Raw genomic sequence first — 22,651 nt, 5'->3', positions numbered from 1 at the left:
TTTTTTTAGTAGCTTTGGTTAATTTTAGTAATTTCATTAGCACAAGTAGAAAAGTTAAGGAATAAACCAGTGAACAAATCTAAGGCATCCCAAAGTTGAAGGGTGGTTATTAAAATGCAGGCTATCCTTGGTGAACATTCTTGATGGGGCTTATACATCCTGTTCATATTACTTAGCATTTTTTATTATACCACACCTTAGCATCCCAGGGCCCTAATGTACAGAAATTTCATCCATCTCTGATATGAAGAGATCATGGAATCCAGAGTCACCTTAGCATAGGACCGTCTAATACCCAGTAGACTTAAATATGTAGAGTTGGAAAAGAGAAGACATGAGCTTCAATTCTGACGTGGGCTGTGCTCTATGATATGACCTCAGGAGAATCATGATCACAAAGTGCAGTGAAGATGAACATGAACATGGGAATGGGCTCAGGAGGCTTAACTCAAGTCAGTCAGCCTCCCTTAGCCTCAGTTTACTCATATGTAAAATAGGTGTACCAATGCATACCCTTCCAACCTTTTGGAGTTATTCTGAGCATCCCAACAAATATTCTGTTTTATTGTCACTATATATTCATAAGATATATCTGCCCTACTACATCGTTAACTTCTCAGGGACAAGGACTCTGGTTTTGTGGGGTTTTTTTTTAATCTTGGCAGCTTGTTTTTTTTTAAAAAGTTGATATCCACTAAATGTTTATTGAACTTGAAATGTTTGGGTTTTTTTTTAAGTTTCTGTTTCCCATTTTAATTACTGAAATCTCTAACAATGACAAAACTGTCACATAGGACAGTAAACGTATACATTAATTCAATCAAACTTCTTGGAAAGAATACATTTAGCAATCTGGGATAATGCAGAATGACAGGAAATATAACATAATTCGACACTGGTTCTTTTAGTCATTTTACCCAGACATCATGTTAATATTAGACCAATGCCCAAAACATTTAGTGCATAAACCAGTTTCTTTTTAAAAATCTATCATTTTTTTCTTGTTTTTGTTTTCTAATCAGCATTTTATTTTGGAACAACTTAAATTTACAGGAAAGTCACAAAGATAGCCCAAAGAGTCCTATATACCTTTTACTCAGCTTGCCCTAAAGTTAACGTCTTATATAACCATTTGTCAGAACTAGGAAATTAATGTTGCTACAATACTCTTAACCAAGCTATAGACTTTTTTGATCTCACTAGTTTTTTGGGGTTTTTTTTTTATACAGCAAGTTCTATTAGTCATCCATTTTATACACATCAGTGTATACATGTCAATCCCAATCTCCCAGTTCATCACACTACCACGCCACCACCTGCCGCTTCCCCCCCCCCCTTGGTGACCATACGTTTGTTCTCTACATCTGTCTCAATTTCTGCCCTGCAAACTGGTTCATCTGTACCATTTTTCTAGTTTCCACATATATGCATTAATATACGATATTTGTTTTTCTCTTCCTGACTTAATTCACTCTGTATGACAGTCTCTAGGTCCATCCACATCTCTACAAATGACCCAATTGAGTTCCTTTTTATGGCTGAGTAATACGCCATTGTATATATGTACCACATCTTCTTTATCCATTCATCTGTCAATGGGCATTTAGGTTGCTTCCATGACCTGGCTATTGTAAATAGTGCTGCAATGAACATTGGGGTGCATGTGTCTTTTTGAATTATGGTTTTCTCTGGGTATATGCCCCATAGTGGAACTGCTGGTCATATGGTAATGCTATTTTTAGTTTTCTAAGGAAAATCCATACTGTTCTTCATAGTGGCTGTATCAGTTTACATTCCCACCAACAGTGCAAGAGGGTTCCCTTTTCTTCACACCCTCTCCAGCATTTGTTGTTTGTAGATTTTCTGAGGATGCCCATTCTAACTGGTGTAAGGTGATACCTCATTGTAGTTTTGATTTGCATTTCTCTAATAATTAGTGATATTGAGCAGCTTTTCATGTGCTTCTTGGCCATCTGTATGTCTTCTTTGAAGAAATGTCTATTTAGGTCTTCTGCCCATTTTTAGATTGGGTTGTTTGTTTTTTTTAAATATTGAGCTACATAAGCTGTTTATATATTTTGGAGATTAATCCTTTGTCCGTTGATTCATTTGCAAATATTTTCTCCCATTCTGAGGGTTGTCTTTTCGTCTTGTTTATGGTTTCCTTTGCTGTGCAAAAGCTTTTAAGTTTCATTAGGTCCCATTTGTTTAGTTTTCTTTTTATTTCCATTACTCTAGAAGGTGGATCAAAAAAGATCTTGCTGTGATTTAAGTCAAAGAGTGTTCTTCCTATGTTTTCCTCTAAGAGTTTTATAGTGTCTGGTCTTACATTTAGGTCTCGAATCCATTTTGAGTTTATTTTTGTGTATGGTGTTAGGGAGCGTTCTAATTTTATTATTTTACATGTAGCTGTCCAGTTTACCCAGCACCGCTTATTGAAGAGACTGTCTTTTCTCCATTGTATATCCTTGCCTCCTTTGCCATAGATTAGTTGACCATAGGTGTGTGGATTTATCTCTGGGCTTTCTGTCTTGTTCCATTGATCTATATTTCTGTTTTTGTGCAAGTACCATATTGTCTTGATTACTGTAGCTTTGTAGTATAGTCTGCAGTCAGGGAGTCTGATTCCTCAGGCTCCATTTTTTTCCCTCAAGACTGCTTTGGCTATTTGGGATCTATAGTGTCTCCATACAAATTTTAACATTTTTTGTTCTAGTTCTGTAAAAAATGCCATTGGTAATTTGATAGGGATTGCATTGAATCTGTAGATTGCTTTGGGTAGTATAGTCACTTTCATAATATTGATTCTTCCAATCCAAGAACATGGTATGTCTCTCCACCTTCTTGTGTCATCTTTGATTTCTTTCATCAGTGTCTTGTAGTTTTCTGAGTACAGGTCTTTGACATCCTTAGGTAGGTTTATTCCTAGGTATTTTATTCTTTTTGTTGCAACGGTGAATGGGATTGTTTCCTTAATTTCTCTTTCTGATCTTTTATTGTTAGTATCTAGGAATGCAAGAGATTTCTGTACATTAAGTTTGTATCCTGCAACTTTGCCAGATTCATTGATTGCCTCTAGTAGTTTTCTGGTGGCATCTTTAGGATTCTCTATGTATAGTATCCTGTCATCTGCAAACAGTGACACTTTTACTTCTTTTCCAATTTGTATTCCTTTTATTTCTTTTTCTTCTCTGATTGCCGTGACTGGGACTTCCAAAACTATGTTGAATAATAGTGGTGAGAATGGGCGTCCTTGTCTTGTTCCTGATCTTAGAGGAAATGCTTTCAGTTTTTCACCATTGAGAATGATGTTTGCTGTGAGTTTGTTGTATATGGCCTTTATTATGTTGAGGTAGGTTCCCTCTACACCCACTTTCTGGAGAGTTTTTATCATAATTGGGTTTTGAATTTTTTCAAAAGCTTTTCCTGCATCTACTGAGATGATCATATGGTTTTCCTTCTTCAATTTGTTAATATGGTGTATCACCTTGATGGATTTGCATAAATTGAAGAATCCTTGCATCCCTAGGATAAATCCCACCTGATCATGGTGTATGATCCTTTTCATGTGTTGTTGGATTCTGTTTGCTAGTATTTTGTTGAGGGGTTTTGCATCTGTATTCATCAGTGATATTGGTCTGTAATTTTCTCTTTTTGTAGAATCTTTGTCTGATTTTCGTATCAGGGTCATGGTGGCCTCATAGAATGAGTTTGGGAGTGTTCCTTTCTCTGCAGTTTTTTAGAAGAGTTTGAGAAAGATGGGTGTTAGCTCTTCTCTAAATGTTTGATAGAATTCACCTGTGAAGCCATCTGGTCCTGGACTTAAGCTTGTTGGAAGATTTTTAATCACAGTTTCAACTTCATTACTTGTGTTTGGTCTGTTCATATTTTCTATTTCTTCCTGGTTCAGTCTTGGAAGGTTATACTTCTCTAAGAATTTGTCCATTTCTTTCAGGTTGTACATTTTATTGGCATAGAGTTGCTTGTAGTAGTCTCTTGGGGTGCTTTGTATTTCTGCATTGACTCTTGTAACTTCTTTTTCATTTCTAATTTTATTTATTTGAGTCCTCTCCCTCTTATGCTTGATGAGTCTGGCTAATGGTTTATCAATTTTATTTATCTTCTCAAAGAACCAGCTTTTACTTTTATTGATCTTTGCTATTGTTTTTTTTTTGTTTCTATTTCATTTATTTCTCCTCTAATCTTTATGATTTCTTTCCTTCTGCTAACTTTGGGTTTTGTTTGTTCTTCTTTCTCTAGTTACTTTAGGTGTAAGGTTAGATTGTATTTTTGAGATTTTTCTTCTTTCTTGAGGTAGGCTTGTATAGCTATAAACTTCCCTCTTAGAACTGTTTTTGCTGCATCCCATAGGTTTTGGATCATCGTATTTTCATTGACATTTGTCTCTAGGTATTTTGTGATTTCCCCTTTGTCTTCTTCAATGATCTCTTGGTTATTTAGTAACATACTGTTTCGCCTCCATGTGTTTGTTTGTTTTACAGATTTTTCCCTGTAACTGATTTCTAATCTCATAGCGCTATGGTCAGAAAAGATGCTTGATATGATTTCAATTTTCTTAAATTTACTGAGGCTTGATTTGTGACCCAAGATGTGATCTATCCTGGAGAATGTTCCATGTGCACTTGAGAAGAAAGTGTAATCTGCTGTTTTTGGGTGGAATGTCCTTTAAATATCAGTTAAATCTATCTGGTCTGTTGTGTCATTTAAAGCTTGTGTTTCCTTATTAATTTTCTGTTTGGATGATCTGTCCATTGGTGTAAGTGAGGTGTTACAGTCCCCCACTATTATTGTGTTACTGCCGATTTCCTCTTTTATAGCTGTTAGCAGTTGCCTTATGTATTGAGGTGTTCCTATGCTGGATGCATATATATTTATAATTGTTATATCTTCTTCTTGGATTGACCCCTTGATCATTATATAGTGTCCTTCTTTGTCTCTTCTAATAGTGTTTATTTTAAGGTCATTTTTGTCTGATATGAGAATTGTTACCCCAGCTTTCTTTTGATTTCCATTTGCATGGAATATCTTTTTCCATCCCCTCACTTTCAGTCTGTATGTGTCCCGAGGTCTGAAGTGGGTCTCTTGTAGACAGCATATATATGGGTCTTGTTTTTGTATCCATTCAGTGAGCCTGTGTCTTTTGGTTGGAGCATTTAAGCCATTAACGTTTAAGGTAATTATCGATATGTATGTTCCTATTACCATTTTCTTAATCGTTTTCAGTTTGTTTTTGTAGGTCCTTTCCTTCTCTTGTGTTTCCCACTTAGAGAAGTTCCTTTAGCATTTGTTGTAGAGCTGGTTTGGTGGTGCTGAATTCTCTTAGCTTTTGCTTGTCTGTAAAGCTTTTGATTTCTCCATTGAATCTGAATGAGATCCTTGCTGGGTAGAGTAATCTTGGTTGTAGGTTTTTCTCTTTCCTCACTTTAAGTATATCATGCCTCTCCCTTCTGGCTTGTAGAGTTTCTGCTGAGAAATCAGCTGTTAACCTTATGGGAGTTCCCTTGTATGTTATTTGTCATTTTTCCCTTGCTGCTTTCAATAATTTTTCTTTGTCTTTAATTTTTGCCAATTTGATCACTGTGTGTCTCGGTGTGTTTCTCCTTGGGTTCATCCTGTATGGGACTCTCTGTGCTTCCTGGAGTTGGGTGGCTATTTCCTTTCCCATGTTAGGGAAGTTTTCGACTATAATCTCTTCAGATATTTTCTCGGGTCCTTTCTCTCTCTCTTCTCCTTCTGGGACCCCTATAATGTGAATGCTGTTCCGTTTAATGTTGTCCCAGAGGTCTCCTAAGCTGTCTTCATTTCTTTTCATTCTTTTTAGTCTGTTCTGCAGCAGTGAATTCCACCATTCTGTCTTCCAGGTCACTTATCCATTCTTCTGCCTCAGTTACTCTGCTATTGATTCCTTCTAGTATAGTTTTCATTTCAGTTATTGTATTGTTCATCTCTGTTTGTTTGTTCTTTAATTCTTCTAGATCTTTGTTAAACATTTCTTGCGTCTTCTCAATCTTTGCCTCCATTCTTTTTCCAAGGTCCTGGATCATCTTCATTATCATTATTCTGAATTCTTTTTCTGGAAGGTTGCCTATCTCCACTTCATTTAGTTGTTTTTCTGGGATTTTATCTTGTTCCTTCATCTGGTACATAGCCCTCTGCCTTTTCATCTTGTCTATCTTTCTGTGAATGTGGTTTTTGTTCCACAGGCTGCAGGATTGTAGTTCTTGCTTCTACTGTCTGCCCTCTGGTGGATGAGGCTGTCTAAGAGGCTTGTGCAAGCTTCCTGATGGCAGGGACTGGTGGTGTGTAGATCTGGCTGTTGCTCTGGTGGGCAGAGCTCAGTAGAACTTTAATCTGCTTGTCTGCTGATGGGTGGGGCTGTGTTTCCTCCCTGTTGGTTGTTTGGCCTGCGGCGACCCAACACTGGAGCCTACACAGGCTCTTTGGTGGGGCTAATGGCAGATGCTGGGAGGGCTCATGCCAAGGAGTACTTCCCAGGCCTTCTTCTGCCAGTGTCCTTGTCCTCACGGTGAGACCGAGCCACCCCCCACCTCTCCAGGAGACCCTCCAACACTAGCAGGTTCAGTCTCCTATAGGGTCACTGCTCCTTGCCCTGGGTCCTGATGCTCACACTTTGTGTGTGCCCTCCAGGAGTGGAGTCTCTCTTTCCCCCAGTCCTGTTGAAGTCCTGCAATCAAATCCCGCTAGCCTTCAAACCCTGATTCTCTCGGAATTCCTTCTCCCATTGCTGGACCCCCAGGTTCGGAAGCCTGACGTGGGACTCAGAACCTTCACTCCAGTGGGTGGACTTCTGTGGTATAAGTGTTCTCCAGTTTGTGAGTCACCCACCCAGCAGTTACGGGATTTGATTTTATTGTGATTGTACCCCTCCTACCATCTCATTGTGGCTTCTCCTTTTTCTTTGGATGTGGGGTATCTTTTTTGGTGAATTCCAGTGTCTTTCTGTTGATGATTGTTCAGCAGTTAGTTGTGATTCTGGTGTTCTCGCAAGAGGGAGTGAGGCAAGTCCTTCTACTCCACCATTTTGAACCAATCTCCTTGAACTTGAAATGTTGACCAAATGAGAAAATACATGTGAAAGCATGATGTGGACATTAAGTACTGTTACAAAATCAGCCAAATGTACTAGTCCAAGTGGCCATAGTGACCAAAGATGTACTGATTAACAAAGAAAATTAAGGTGGCATAAACAAATGAAAGTTTGTGTCTGACCAGGATCAACACAGTGTAATTTCGCTGCAAGTTCCAAACCAGGTGTGTCATGATGTGCTGGAGACATCACATCCGCTTCTGGAGTGGCTTCCTCAGCATTATCCACATGTCATACTTAACATTAAACAGCCAAACACAGTCAGTGACAAGTTGAGAAAATGAAACCATCTCACTACCAGCAAAGCTATGTTGCTGCTATTCAGCTCTTCAGAGGTAGATCAGAGTATGGATAGGATGACAGTATAATTTTAAAGCTCTTATAATATGATTAGTTAGAAGGGACTCAGAACGTCTAAATGGATGGGCATTGGAAACGTACTAGTAATAGTGTTGACAGCACAGCTCCCAGCGCAGGGCACAACTGTGGGTGACTGAGATTTGTCGGCTGTGGACAGGCCAATGCCAAGGGCTTCATTTGTAGTCAGAACATCTGGCAGCCCACTGAGCAGAAGCAGCTAAAGGAAAGTGGCTTGGCAAATGGAGGTGCAGGTTCTTAATGGAGCGCAGCACAGAACTGTTCATCAGGCCCCGTGAGCACATTCACAGCATCCAAAGGGAAGGTGTGAAACATTCAAAGTGGATGGTTGTTGAAAATATGCAGCAAAGTCAACTTTGGATAGGGCTAACTGGAAAATATTGGCATCTTAATGAAGAGTATTAAACTAATTATGGTGTGTTGCAAACTATTATGGAATATATTCAATAACTTGCTAATAAAACTGTGAAAGTTTTTTTGTGTTTGTTTGGGCGGAATTTTGCAAGAAGAAAAGGAGAGTTGGTATCAAAAGATGTTTTATTTAATGATGAAAATGCTATTTTTAATTTTAATTTTTTTGAAAGGTAGCCAGAATCCAAAGCACTGAGTTAATTTAGGGCAAAATAATAATGATACCAGCAACTACTGGTTTTGAACACAATGTGTCAGGTGTTGAACTAGGTGCTTTATGTGTATTAGTTTATTTGTTACTCACATAATCCCCATTAGAGAGAAAACATTATCCCACTTGCAGATTAGGAAACTTGGGCTCAGAGAAGTTAACTTATCCCAAGTCATATTGTTAATACGTGATAGAGACTGTATTCAAATCCCCAGTTCTCTCCATTCACCATGAGAACCCAAAAGGAGTGAAATGAGAAGGTAGGATGATGATATAAACATGATAGGACAAATGAGAGAAAAGAAATGAGAGCTGTAAAAGAAAGTAAGAAGAGAGTAGAACAGAAAAGGAGACCAGGCATTGAGAAGGAGAGGGAATTCTTTAGACAAGCCCAAGTGTAATGTCTTCAGTTAGTGTAATCATTCTGTATCATCTTGGCTGACGCTCTTTTGAGTCCTGTGGGACATCTTACCAGACAGGCCCACTTCCCACCTTGTGTATTACCTTCAGAGGGCTATTTCAAAGCAGAGATTATACAAGAAATCTACCACATAGCCTGACAACTTCCAGTGGAAAGAAATCAGATTTGAATGATTTAAATTTAAATGTGTCCTCAGTGTATGTGCTCTGACTTTACACTGGCTTTGCAGAAAAGACTAATTTTAATTCACTAGAAAGCAGGTGGGATCTGTCATGGGGTGGTAAAAAACAAGAAACTCATCCAAATGTAAGAGAAGACAACAGCTTTTCTCTTGTGGGTCAATTTCATAGTACAAGTATTTGTCACTGGGTCCACACAAGCTGGTTTTCATCAAAATAACAAAAGTCACATCTAATGTTTATTGAACAGCTATCATGTGCTAAGTGTTTTACATGTATTTAATGTGCAGGAGGAGCCTAGGAAGTTGGTACTATTATGACTAACCACCCATTTTAAAGATGAGAAAACTGAGGCTCAGAAAGTTAACCAACCTAAGGTCACTTGGCTAATAAGTAGCAGAGTTGTGATTTGAACCCCAGGCCCTGGATCATAACACTACACTATACAGACATTCCCAGGAGTGATTGTGAATGTGTAACCCCAAGAACTCTACATTTTTTAACACTTGTACTCCAGAAAACAAAGAAAGGGAGTAAGGGAAGAAGAAAAGAAAAAGACAATTACCTCAAAAATAGTACCCACTCTAGACGTATGGGTTGGAAGCAGCAGGGGTGGCCTGAATCCCCTATGTCCAGGGAAGGAATCTGTAGCAAAGGGTGGGAGGGGAAAAGATGGGGCAAGAAGAAATGGAAGTATAAAGTTTAAAAACAAAAAAGAAAGAAAAGAAAAAAAAGAATGCATTTAGAGTGAAAAGGGAAGGAAGAAGTTCTTGTAAATTTTTTAGAATAGAGTATGAAAATAATATAGTTAAGTTTAAATTAAGGTTGTTTCTCTAATTTGCCCTTTTGTGTCTAATTTCATGGGCTAAAATGACCCATTCAACTCAACCTTTGGAATTAATAATATTTGTTCTGACAGTTCCTCCCTACCCTGAGTAATGCTAATTTCCACTCTGCAAGATTACTGTCTCAGTGAAAGGTGGGTGTGTTTTTGGCCTTTTGGGTTTTTTTCCTCTTGAAGCTTAATTAAGTCAACATTAACCATAGCCATGTAACCACAGAACGGGCAGTTTCTTGAAGGCTCATGGTTTGGACATTTTCCAGCAAAAATTCCCACTTCTGTAATTATATTTAGTGTTCTATTTACCTGAATAGCTGGCTTGTTATGGGACCATGTGTCAGGGCAACACTGGGCCTTGTTTGCAGCCGAGTTTGTCTGCTTCATGGAACCCCTGTGCCAAAGAGTGTGCAGTTCTCAATGGAGCTGAGCCTCTGGGTTCAGCCTCTCTTGTTTCTTCTTCAGAAATTTCATCCGGGTTAGCATTGCACATCTGATGCCATATGGTCCTGCAATTCTCAAGACTGTCTACTTAATGTTTAAAACATTTTTTAAACTTGTCCATACCCTTAACTCTGAAAGTAATAGTATTACCCATGTTTGTGGTATGGACCTATCCTGATGACTTTGTTTATATAGATGTGACTGAATTTTTTTTTTTAAGTACAGCCCTTACACAAAAGCCAGTTTTTTCATGTCAGTGCAGCTGTTTTAACTTTTAAGAAACTGCAAGAATTTTATCCCTAAAACATTAATTTGAAAGACATAGGACCTATAAAGAAGTGCAATGTTCCTGAAACTGGTATCTGTTAATCTCCCTACTTCTGTTCTCTTTGAACTCTTAATTAAGAGTTGAATAAAGTTCCTGAGCTATTGCATATAAACTTCTCATGTTATTGCTGAATTCCTAGTAACCTCTGAAATGTTAACTTATAACGGAAGCAGTAGCATTCATAATAGAAACAAAAGGTAACAGTAGCTCAGTTCTCATGATTTCTCTAAACTCAATGAAGTTTCCATGGACACAGAGGCAGATGCTGGAAGGAAGCAGTTGTGTGTTTTCCTGGGTTCACTGTAGCCCAATGAGTCATGGTAGATATTGTTTTCCTTCTTTTTTATGCTCTAGCAACGATTTCACTTCCTGTTATATAGGAAAACCTATTCTACTGTTTAAAAGAGGTCACTAGATGTATTTATTACTTTAAGACCATTTCATCTATGGAAATAATTTTTTATTGTTCTGAGTCACTCTGGTTTGTGGAATTTTTACACGAGTTCCAGGACAAGGATGAGATGATATATTTATTTTATTTTGCATTCTCTTTAATTTTTTTGACTTCATGAATGTCAGGCTTGCTGTCAAAGTATTTCCATGTTTTTATTACTTTAGAAGTTACTCTGCTATATTTATGTCTCCTAAACTCTTCCTTAACGACTTCACTATGTGTACTGGGGCATGCTGTATTTTGGCAGAACTTTTACTTTTCCCAGTGTCACGTGATCTCCTGTTTTTCCCTTAGTCCCTGTTCATGTCTTCTCAATGTAGACCTTTACCATGTTAAAAGTTATACAGACCTTCAGAAATATTTAAATTGTTTTGTTGAACTGCTGGAAGGATTTCAAAGGGCATTTGTTATGCCTTACATTTTTTTCTTGCATTAATATAAACCTTACTACAAGTGTTCCCTAGTTCAGCCCAGGATATCTCTGTGCTTTAGACTGTACCCTGGGATTATAGAAAGATCCCGAAATTCATTTTCAGGTATTCTTGGGTTTGATTACCATTATTGTATTTGTTAATCACCTCTAGAGACCTAGGTTAAATTTAAATAACAGTTCAGATTTACAGAGAAGCCTTAGATGTTCTGACATTTTAGAAAATATTTGAATAGAAAACAGTGACTCTCCAATGGGCTGAGATTTCAAGTTATTGGTTATTGTCATTGATATTCCTTCCACATATTACTCTGTGTGTGCAATTCTGACTGAATGACTGACTTAAGATTTAAAATTAAATCTTCTGTTTTTCTGGGATGGGTAGGAAGGTTGGATGATCTGCCTCCCACCTCTCTTGACTCTTGTGCCCTAATTAGTCACACCTTCAACCGTGTCCTCTAAATAGTCAGACTCCGACAGAACGAAAGGAGTATAATATTGACTTGATGTTAGACTAGGAGACAAAATGGACAATTCCTAATAGATAATTTCTTCTCTTGCAAATGATCGTGGCTGGTCCAAACTATACTACACACATTCACAAATTCATTAGGGTGTGCATTGTATATGTGTGCACATGGGGACATAATTCAGTGTTCTGAAGTTTTAGATGATTAGTTTTCTTGTTAGAAAATGGTAGAATATTAATCTGAATCATTTTATTTTCAACAGGTTGACCTGATGAAAGAAGCATTAGAAAAACTTCAGCTCAACATAGTAGAGATGAAAGATGAAAATGCAACCTTAGATGGTGGAGATGTCTTATTCACAGGTAGAGTTGTACTTACTCTTTCCTATCTAAAAATATTTCTAATACCTGGCCTATATCCCCTTGTTTAATTACAATTTTTTTTTTTTAATTACCAAAGTAAGGGTAATTTGGAAAATACAGAAAAGCACAAAAGAGAGAAAATTAAAAATGACCTTTCATTCAAAGATAATCATTTCAATATTTGGGTTATTGAATACTTTTTTATTGAATATTAAAGTACCTTTAGTACTTTTGTATGCACGTATTTGCATATTTTTACACGTTATCAGTATATACATATCATTTTATAGGTTGTGTCTACTGTGTTCTACAATATTAGTTTATGGGTTGCATAGCTTTGCATTGTGTGACAGTATATCTGGGCTGTATTGGAAAGACTCTTAATTCAAGATGTGTCATTTACAAATAATTTTCTTCCCAGATGGCAAGATAGATTTAAATACTTTTCAGTGCAGATTGGCTTGGCTTAATGCCAAATGAATAATAGCAGAACTCAACAAAATAGAAACAGCTGATATTATTATTGATCTAACTGAAATCAGTTTTTATACTGTATATAATATAGTTACTAAAGAAATGGTAATTTTAGCGTTTAACCTTTCCAACTCTTTATGATCATATTATTATTGTTTTTGTAAAGTCACGTGCTAAAATCTGGGTCACCAGGTTCATTCTAGTTATATTGATAAACAAGACAATCAATAATTTTTAATTGATAATGAGAGTTTATTTTCCCCTACTTGTCAAAGAATAAACACCTGTTTCGCAGATGTAGCCCTAACAGCAGAGGCTGGTCCCCAGAGATTTGGGAATGTAGACCCATGTGGCCCACTGAAAGCATGGAGCTTCTTGGAAGTCCAATATTTTAGCTGATGTGAATTTTGTATCGAATCCCATGTATATAGACAAAATATAGCCATCTTCATTTTAATATAAAAATGTTTTATATAACTTAAATTTTGAAAAAATTAATGTTCCTGGAGGAGGAGGAGTCTTTATCCTGGGACATTCACATAGTTCCTTGCTTGGTGTCACATACTTGTGAGTGGGGACTGTGTCACCGAGCCCCAGGGGGCGCCATTTTTATCATAGGTTTGTGGAAAGCAAAACCCCTGGAGTTGTGCCCTGCACAGCCTGTGCCACCACTGTCACAGGCAATGGGCCTCCCTCTGGGGTTTGATGTGCACACCCACTGAGCCATAAGAACACAGAACAAGGGGTCAGAGAGACCTACGCTGCATTCTCAGCTCCAGTTGTGTCCAAGCCGACTCAGGCATTCTTTGAATCTGCCTAGTAAGTTCCGCTTAGAATATTCCTTTTTTTTTCTTTTTGCGGTACGCGGGCCTCTCACTGCTGTGGCCTCTCCCCTTGCGGAGCACAGGCTCCGGACGCGCAGGCTCAGCGGCCATGGCTCACAGGCCCAGCCACTCCACGGCATGTGGGATCTTCCCAGACCAGGGCTCGAACCCGTGTCCCCTGCATCGGCAGGCGGACTCTCAACCACTGCGCCACCAGGGAAGCCCCTAGAATATTCTTTGTGTCTCCCATTGATGGCACTTTTCATTCTTTTCAGTAGCACAGAACAACAGTCTGTTTCTCTTAGAAAACAGGCTTTTGTGAAAAGCTAGATGTGTTACTCACACTTCCTTACAATAAAATTCTTTTTTACCAGAACATAGCTGTATAATAAATAACTTGCTGTGAGCAGGTACTGATGCTATTTGAAGAATGATTTAAAACAAGCTGTAGGGGCTTCCCTGGTGGTGCATTGGTTGATAATCTGCCTGCCAATGCGGGGGACACGGGTTCGAGCCCTGGTCTGGGAAGATCCCACATGCCGTGGAGCAACTGGGCCCATGAGCCACAACTACTGAGCCTGTGCATCTGGAGCCTGTGCTCCACAGCAGGAGAGGCCGCGACAGTGAGAGGCCCGCGCACCGCAATGAAGAGTGGCCCCTGCTTGCCGCAACCAGAGAAAGCCCTCGCACAGAAACGAAGACCCAACGCAGCTAAATAAATAAATAAAACGAATTTATTAAAAAAAAAAAACAAAAAAATGCAAGCTGTATTCACAGCCGTTTAGTTATCTCAACAGCTGAGCTGAACAAGATTCCCTAAAATCTTCTCATTGTTTCGGCAAAGTTTAGGAACCTCTTCCATTGGTCAAAGGTCTTTCCACAGCATCTCAAGCCTAATGTTTTTCCCATAACTTCTAATAAGGTACTAAGTATTGAGGTTTGCCTTGGACACTATCTGTAAGCTTTGTTTTGGTATTATTCAATACTGAATACCTTAAAAGTATGTTACTGAAAACTGAGATAGTGTTGTGATATTAAGATCTTTATCTGCTTGGCTTCTCATTCATACCTAATGTGTGGTCCTACCTTCTATTTCCTACTTCTCGATTTTTTCCCTTTTTAAAAATTGTAGTAAAATATATATAACATAAAATTTGCCATTTTAACCATCTTTCAGTGTACAATTGGAGCGGCATTAATTACATTCACAACATTGTACAAACATCACCACTCAATTTTTAGATTACGCAGTTGAGCAAGAACCAAAATCTGGAGCGCTTCCCATACACTCTGTGTCTTCTTCCTTCTGTAACTCAGAGCTTCATTAATAATTCATCAGGAAATGGACAGAAGGAAAGAGGTTTCCAACTCCAGTTCTGCTAGGAACTCTGTCAGTCAAGCAAGCAGCTACTGGTAGAAGTTGTTTCAGTCCTATTTCTCTTAAATAGACAGCATCAACTTACCTCTACTTCCATTTATTTATTTTTGTGAAATATGGAGCAAATAAAAAAGAGTTATAAAATGTTTATGTACAGTTTAAAGACCAATAATAAAAATGATCACCTGAGTACCTAACACCTGGCTTAAGAAATAGAACATTGCCAGGACCATGGAAGCCCCACTCCCAAACTTTCTCTCCTCCCAGCTTGAGGTAGCCTGAATTTTGTGTTAATCACTGTCTTGTCTTTCTTTGAGTTTTACCTCAATATATGCATTCCTAAAATTATATGTTGTTTAGTTTCGCTTTTCTTACGGCTTCTGTAATTAGGGTGATACTGTATGAACTCTTGTGTGATTTTTCTGCCGTTGATCTAACTTGATCCATGTAGCTGGAGTTCATTCATTTTCACTGCTGTGTAGAATTCCATGGTAAGAATACCGAATGATGTATTTATTCATTTTACTGTTGATGTATGTTTGAGTGTTTTTCAGTTTTTGTCTACCATCTTCAATGCTGCTATGTACAGTCTTGTGTGTGTCTCTTGGGGACGTGTATAAGAGTTTCTCTAAAGTAAACAGCTAGAAATGGAATTTCAGGTGGTGAACTCTTATTTTGATTCAATGATTATGTGATTTTTTTCTTTAATCTATTGATGTGGTTAATTACATTAATTGATTTTCTGATATCAATGGTCAAAGTTTACATCCCTGGGATGAAATCAAACTTGATGAAGATATATTCTCTTTTTATTAGTGCTGTATTTAGTGTGTATTTAATTGTTTAATTATCTAAACAATTAGATGATTGTTTAAGATTTTGTTTCTGTGGCCTATAATTTTTCTTTTTTGTTATCCTTGTCTGGCTTTGGTTGAAGCTATGTTAACCTCATATGAAATGTATTAGGGAATATTTCCTATGTTTCTGTTCTCTAAAATCAGTACAACTTTAATTGTGCATTCCTTGGACTTTGGTAGAACTTACCTATAAACAGGCCCCGTGGACCTGGTGCTTTCTTTGTGGGGAGATTTTAAACCAGTTCTGTTTCTGTAATGATTATATGACTATTGAGGTTTTTCTGAGCCAGTTTTGGTGAGTTTTGTTTTCTGAGACTTTATTTTATCTAAGTTTTTAAAATGTTGGCTATAAAGTTATTCATATTTTCTTAATATCTGTTTTAAGTTTCACGACAACTACAGCTATGTCCCCTTTTCGTTCATAATGTTTATTTGTGCCTTCTATTTCTTGCCAGAGATCTGTCAATTGTATTAATCTTTTCAAAGAACCAACTTTGGGCTTTATTGAACCCTCTCTCTTATAAGTTTCCTTTTCTCTTCCTGTTTCTACCTGTATTTCCCTCCTTCAAATTCCTTTGTTTTTATTGTTCTTTTTTCCTTGAATTTCAAGGTGGAATTTTATCTCTTTAATTTTGAACCTTTCTTCTTCTTAAAGTAAGCATTTAAGGCTGTAAAGCTTTTCAAGTACAGCTTTAGCTGAATCCTTTGTGTTTTGATATGAATATTTTTTTTATCATTAATTCAAAATATTTTCTGATTTCCATTATGATTTATTCTTTGGCTTATTAGTGGATAATGATGTTTTTTAAAAAAACATATTTGTCATTATTATAAGTTGCTGGGATACCAACTCATTATTGTGATAATTGATAAATATAAAGGAAAGACTCAAGCATTTAGCCTATCTTTTCTTTGTGAATTCTATTTCAAGTAGACCAAATACTTGATTGAGAAAAGTTTTTATTTTTAGAATTCTAGCCAGTAATTGTAGATCCCTAATAAAACAATGGACCTGTGCAATGATCATCAAAGGATGTAAAAACTTTTATATGAGGGACTTCCCTGGCGGTCCAGTGGTTAAGAGTCCACACTCCCAATGCAGAGGGCACAGGTTCAATCCCTGGTCGGGGAACTAAGATTCCGCATGCCACACGGTGGGGAAAAAAAAAAAAAAGATAAAGGAATGAAACAACAATTTTTAAAAAATGAGTGGGGGTGGCTTCCCTGGTGGCGCAGTGGTTGAGAGTCTGCCTGCCGATGCAGGGGATGCGGGTTCGTGCCCCGGTCCGGGAAGATCCCACATGCCGCGGAGCAGCGGGGCCCGTGAGCCATGGCCTCTGAGCCTGCGCGTCTGGAGCCTGTGCTCAGCAATGGGAGAGGCCACAACAGTGAGAGGCCCGCGTACCACAAAAAAAAAAAAAAAAAAAAAAATGAGTGGGGGACTTTATAATGGAGGAATCCGGCTGATACCACCTGAACACACTGATCATTCTAGCATCACTGAAAGTGTGACAGTCAGTCATGTGCCTCAGGATGTGATGCAGTAGAAGTACAGCCCCACCTCTGAAGTAGTCCTATCCAAAAAAAAAAAAAAATTTGAACAAGAATCTAAAGAAGCATCTACATAGACTATCAGTTTGCCAAAAAATACAAAGGATAAAGGAACAATTTAATGTTAGATGGTACTCAAGGAAGCAATCAACCAAATCCAGACTGTAGGAAAGTCAGTAGAACAAATGACCTGATATCTCCTATGAAAGAATGAGGTAAGGAAGGAAAAAAAAAAAAGAGGGTGAATTGGTATAGAAGAAAATGACATAAGAGACATAACACCAAAAAAAAGCCTTTTTAATATTTTGATTCCAGTACTTCAGTTGTTTTTATCAGGAAGGCCATTTAAGGGATATAGCCCACCATACCACTAGAAACAGAAGTCCAACTTAAACTTACTTTTTTTAAAAAATAAATTTATTTATTTAATTTTATTTTTCGCTGCGTTGGGTCTTCGTTGCTGCGCACGGGCTTTTCTCTGGTTGCGGAGAGTGGGGCCACATCTCGTTGCGGTGCACGGGCTTCTCATTGCGGTGGCTTCTCTTGTTGTGGAGCACAGGCTCTAGGCACGCAGGCTTCAGTAGTTGTGGCTCGCAGGCTCTAGGGCACAGGCTCAGTAGTCGTGGCGCATAGGATTAGTTACTCCGCGGCATGTGGAATCCTCCCAGACCAGGGATCGAACCCCTGTCCCCTGCATCGGTAGGCAGATTCCTAACCGCTGCGCCACCAGGGAAGCCCTAAACTTACTTTTTAAAGAGATAAGCAGTTTGCGTTTCTTTGTACGTTCCTATCTCATCTTAGTCTTTTAAAATGGAAATAATGTGTAAGGCCCACTGTAAATGCATTTAAATTTGCTTAATGCATTAAATGTTTTTCTTAAAAATGTAAATCTAATTTATAAATCTATATTTCTCTTAAGAGAATTAAGGAAATTTGATTTTTTTTTAATTTCAACTGACTCTTTTAATAAAGTGAGTAATACTTTTGTTAAGTAAAGGATCTTTCTCTTACTTAAGTTTTGATTTGTATGTAGTGAGTTTTCTTAAGGGACAATACAATCATACCATTACCAAAAACACTGTCAACATGCCGTCAACAATTCCTGTGTCTGCTAACAGCATAAGCCGATGGAATTTATCATAACATCATTTGACCTATGTCTTTTACCCCTTTTATAAGGACACCACGAAGATAAAAGTTGTAATAGCTGTAAAGTCTATCAAGCAATTCTTTCTTGGCTACACTTCTTGCACTTGTTCTGAGGCAAAATATATACTGATTTCTCTTGGAATTTTTTTTCCACATTTCATGTCGAATTCTTTTCCAAAGAATTAAGGGAGGATAAGAATTCCTACATTTATGTATTGCCTAACTCTATCTACTATAGTTGTTTTTTTGCCTATAACTAGGAGACCATTTTTACTTAATGTTTTGCCTTCTGAGAAGAAAAATTGTAGAATTTCAGAAAAGCCAAATAAGTAGAAAGTTTCATTCTTCTAAACTTTAGTGCTTTGTAGATAGGCACTATCTACATCAACCTTTGATGGTTGATTTGAAATAAATGGGTGTGTTGTTTTAAAAACAGCTGTTAGAGCTCAGACCTGAAGACCAGGCAGCACTAAACTCACTTTACCCAGATGGTTTCTTCAGCCCTTATATCAACATTATAGAAAAAGGTATTTGAACTGATCAAGACTGTCTAGTATTGTTCTTTTAGGGGAAAAAAAGGAAGCTCTGCTAACTTGTCATTGCTATTGCTTAATTTCTGATTACAAGTTATTAATGTGTTTAATTCTATGGTTTCCTAAATAAAAACTTTATTCTCTTATTGTGGTAAAATATACATAACGTAAAATTTACCATTTAACCACTTTTAAATGTACAGTTCAGAGTTATTAACTACATTCACGTTGTGCAACTGTCACCACCATCCATCTCCAGCACTTTTCTGCCTTCCCAAAATGAAACATCATACCCATTAAACACTGACTCCCTATTTCCCCCCTCCCCCCTCCCCTGCATCAGCCCCTGGCAATCACCATTCCACTTTCTGCCTCTATGAATTTAAAAAGTTTATTGTTAAAGGCAATAATTTGAAACCAGATTTGTGTAAAGAGAGCAGGGGTCAGAGTACAAGTGGAGCTGCCCTCTACGGTAGGAAAGAACTGTGTGGTGCTTTAAGGTCTTCATTTATAGACAGAGAAATAGTACGCCATCTCTGGTGCCACCCACTGACTGTGTTCCATGACATGTATTACAGGCAGAGAGTTTTTTGTGGGCCTTTCCAAAAGGACAAATCAACGAGGTGCTGAAATCTTGGCTGATACTTTTAAGGTAGGTAAAGGATAATTTATGCCTGGCACAGAGTAACTACCTAATAAACATTCATAGACCCATTGAATCAATATGTCATGAATAATGGTATTTCTATGTCACAGGCTTTGCAAAATAATTCCTAATGTTTGTGTGCTTGCTAGAAGTTTTAGAAGCTAGAACTTAATATATAGGCTTCATGGGACTCCCACAGCAACAACAGACAAAGTTATCATGGACATCTGTTTTCTCCCAGTGTATACTCATAAAACCACCTGGCAGATGTTTCTGGCACAATCGATGACTTAAAAAAAAAATCTGGAGTCCCAATCGCCTCTAACATGAAATGTGGATTTTTCAGATTGGAATCAAAGATCACCTGTACTTGGGTGCCTACTGTGTGCTGGAAACTCGGCTAGGCATTGCACATACATCCTCCCAGGGTCCCTTTACTCTATTGATCATTAGCAGATTGGCTCACCAGACTGCTTAGGAAGGGATGTAATCCCTTGTTTACACAGGATACTCTTGTTTACACAGGATATTCATCCTTCCAGAGTAGCCCACTACATAGGTCAGCCAGTGAAGCTGTTGACGCAGTCACACGTCGGGAAGGGGGCTCTGCACTTTCTTTTTAGAAGCGATCTTCATTTAACTGGCAATATCCAAACTTGTGGGTCCCAGTTTTCCTTCCAGATGTTCAGGGACCCTGGCAGCCTCCAGAAGAGCAAGAATGTTTTGAGCAGATTTGAATGCGTTTTAGAATTATTCTGAAATGCCAAACTACTTGTTTCTATTATATGCATAGGACTATGCGGTCTCCACAGTCCCAGTGGTCGAAGCTTTGCACTTGAAGAGTTTCTGCAGCATGGCTGGGCCTAACCTAATCGCAATTGGATCCAGTGAATCTGCACAGAAGGCTCTCAAGGTAAATATAAAACTTTGCTCTTTCTAAAGGCAGTAGGTGGTGCCTGTCGCATGGTTTTCCTAATTCTGTCTACTGGGTGGACAGCAAGCAAGGGTGGCAGGGAGAGAACAGGCTGGTACTTGAGCTTTCTGTGATGTACACTGTCATGACCTCACATTTATCAGGAACTGGGAACACCTAATAAGTACTCTTCCTGGGAAGTACACTTATAGGAAGAGTTCTTCACTGGTGAACCATTCTTACTTACACACCAGGTTACCTGGAAAGGCCGATTCAGAAAAATAAATACCAAACTCATCACAGTTCTCTCTTCTGGGGAAAAGGAAGGCATCCCACCAGTAGAGCTCTTGGTAATGTTTTATCTAAGTCAGGTAATTGGTACACATGGGGTCATTACATTATTCTTATCCTTTTGTATTTCTGAACTATTTCATAATAATCTTTTAGAAAGACATGATTCAGAAGTACCTAAAAATCTTAACTTCTTCATTTGCATTGGAATACTTAAATTTTAGGAAAGGAAATTGTCTTATTTCACAGATAGGAAAGGAAAGTCCAGAAAAATTACAACTTGCCTTGGGTCACATAGCTAGATTGAGAGTGGAAGTCACTGATAGTGAAGAAGACCTTCCATCGTTACAGTGCTTTACAGTTCAAAGGCACATTTCATCTCTGTAACTAACAACCTGGGAGATTATCTGGACACTTCATAAGGGCAAAAACCATGTCTGTTTTGCTCACCATGTGCGCCTTTGTGCTTGGCCCATGGTGGTCCTTAAATAAAGAGAATGATGAATAAATGAATGTGGGAGGTGGTTTTATCTCTATTTTGCAGTTAAGAACTAGATCGAGTGGCTCACCCCAGATCGCAAGGCTAATACTAAATGGTGGGCTGCGACTACTTTTTGCCCCCTCCTCTCAGGTGGTCCTGCACTACACATGACTTATTAGAGGACCAAGACAGTAACTCCTCTTAGGCAAAGAGAGGAAGTCTGTGTGCCCCAAGGTATACAATTTATTTGTTTGCCCTATCAGGTCTTTACTCTTCTGCCTCAGTGCTAGACTTGGTATGGTTTGTCTGGGAAGTAATCATTGCCTCCCACTTGCTGACTTTCCCCTTTGCATTATCTGCAACTTCTACAGTCAGCTCACTTGGCCTTTCTTCCTTTTCTCAAACTGTATCTCTGATTGTATTTCTAGGACCTTTAACAATTCTTGTTGAACAATGTACCTCAGATTTTGAATTTGGGGCTTTTTCTGTTGCCTTTAGAGAATGTCTTTTGTTCTGTTTCAGCTGGAAGGCTATGTCAACTTTCTGCATATAAAAAAAAAATGGTGTCTTGAAGGAAAACATCTGATGAATGGTGTTACTTAGAGGATCTAGAAAGATTATATTTCTCCTCAGGGACTAACTCCATGGCAGCTGGGTTGGTCTGTACATGTCTGAAATTGATTACAAGAGAAGGAAAAGGCTGAAGTTGGTCTGTACTGTGTCTTTGTGTGAATTAGCAGAAAGAACCTCTCTGGGTAGACAAACTAGAAAAAGTAGCCCCATCTGCCATTTTGGGTAAACTAGGTCCCTAACTCAAATAGCTTGGTCTCTAACCAATAGGTCCCTAACTCAAACTGGTCCCTAACTTAAATAATCTGGAGAAACTAACATATAACAAACTAAGAGATAATACAATATGGTTAACTAGCACTGTTATATGAAATAGCCCTAACTATTATTCAGAGGAGAAGAGGAAACTCTTGAGGTTTAGATATTCAGAGAAAACTTCATGAAGAAAATGTGGCTAGATGTGGGTCTTGAAGGATTTATCAGGGTGGGATCCACTGAGAGAGTGTTACAGGTGGGGACATGGAATAAGCAAAAACTAAGCAAAATATATTCATGAGATGTGGGCAAACTAGCCCAACTAATGAAGAGTTTTCTTGTGGGCTCCCAGATAGCTGGATGGGGCAGGTGACGTCTAAAGAGGTTGGGACATAAAAGTGAGCAAGAGATGAGTTTATCTCCATGAAGTAGGAGTCTGGGTACCCACAGGCTCTGAGCAAAAGAGGCTGTATTGCTACAGAGGTGTTGGACCATCATTCCTTTTGCAAAAAAAAAAATGGAGGGGAAAGACCCTGCAATCAGAAAAGAGGGCCACTGATGACCTGAAAAAAGAAAGCCAAGCCCCAAGTCCCATTGTATGCCTTGGCAACTCACTCACATTTCTCCCTTAATCTTTCCTTTCCCATTGTCAAGTCCTTTAAGACCACATCTTT

General features: G+C 38.3%; 1 protein-coding gene across 1 annotated transcript in view; it reads left to right on the top strand.

Annotated features, from left to right (window-relative positions):
* Positions 1-22,651, top strand: part of DDAH1 (dimethylarginine dimethylaminohydrolase 1) — a 152,737-nt gene that overhangs the window by 98,603 nt on the left and 31,483 nt on the right. Inside the window, exons 2-4 of the mRNA XM_060024732.1 lie at positions 11,956-12,055; positions 19,400-19,473; positions 20,261-20,380. Coding sequence (XP_059880715.1) covers positions 11,956-12,055; positions 19,400-19,473; positions 20,261-20,380 — 294 coding nt within the window. The remainder of the gene's footprint in view (positions 1-11,955; positions 12,056-19,399; positions 19,474-20,260; positions 20,381-22,651) is intronic.

This window comes from Delphinus delphis, chromosome 1 (assembly GCF_949987515.2).
Source record: "Delphinus delphis chromosome 1, mDelDel1.2, whole genome shotgun sequence".
NCBI classification, from domain to species: domain Eukaryota; kingdom Metazoa; phylum Chordata; class Mammalia; order Artiodactyla; family Delphinidae; genus Delphinus; species Delphinus delphis.
Note: the sequence above shows the minus strand (reverse complement) of the source record. Positions and strands in the feature narration are given on the sequence as shown.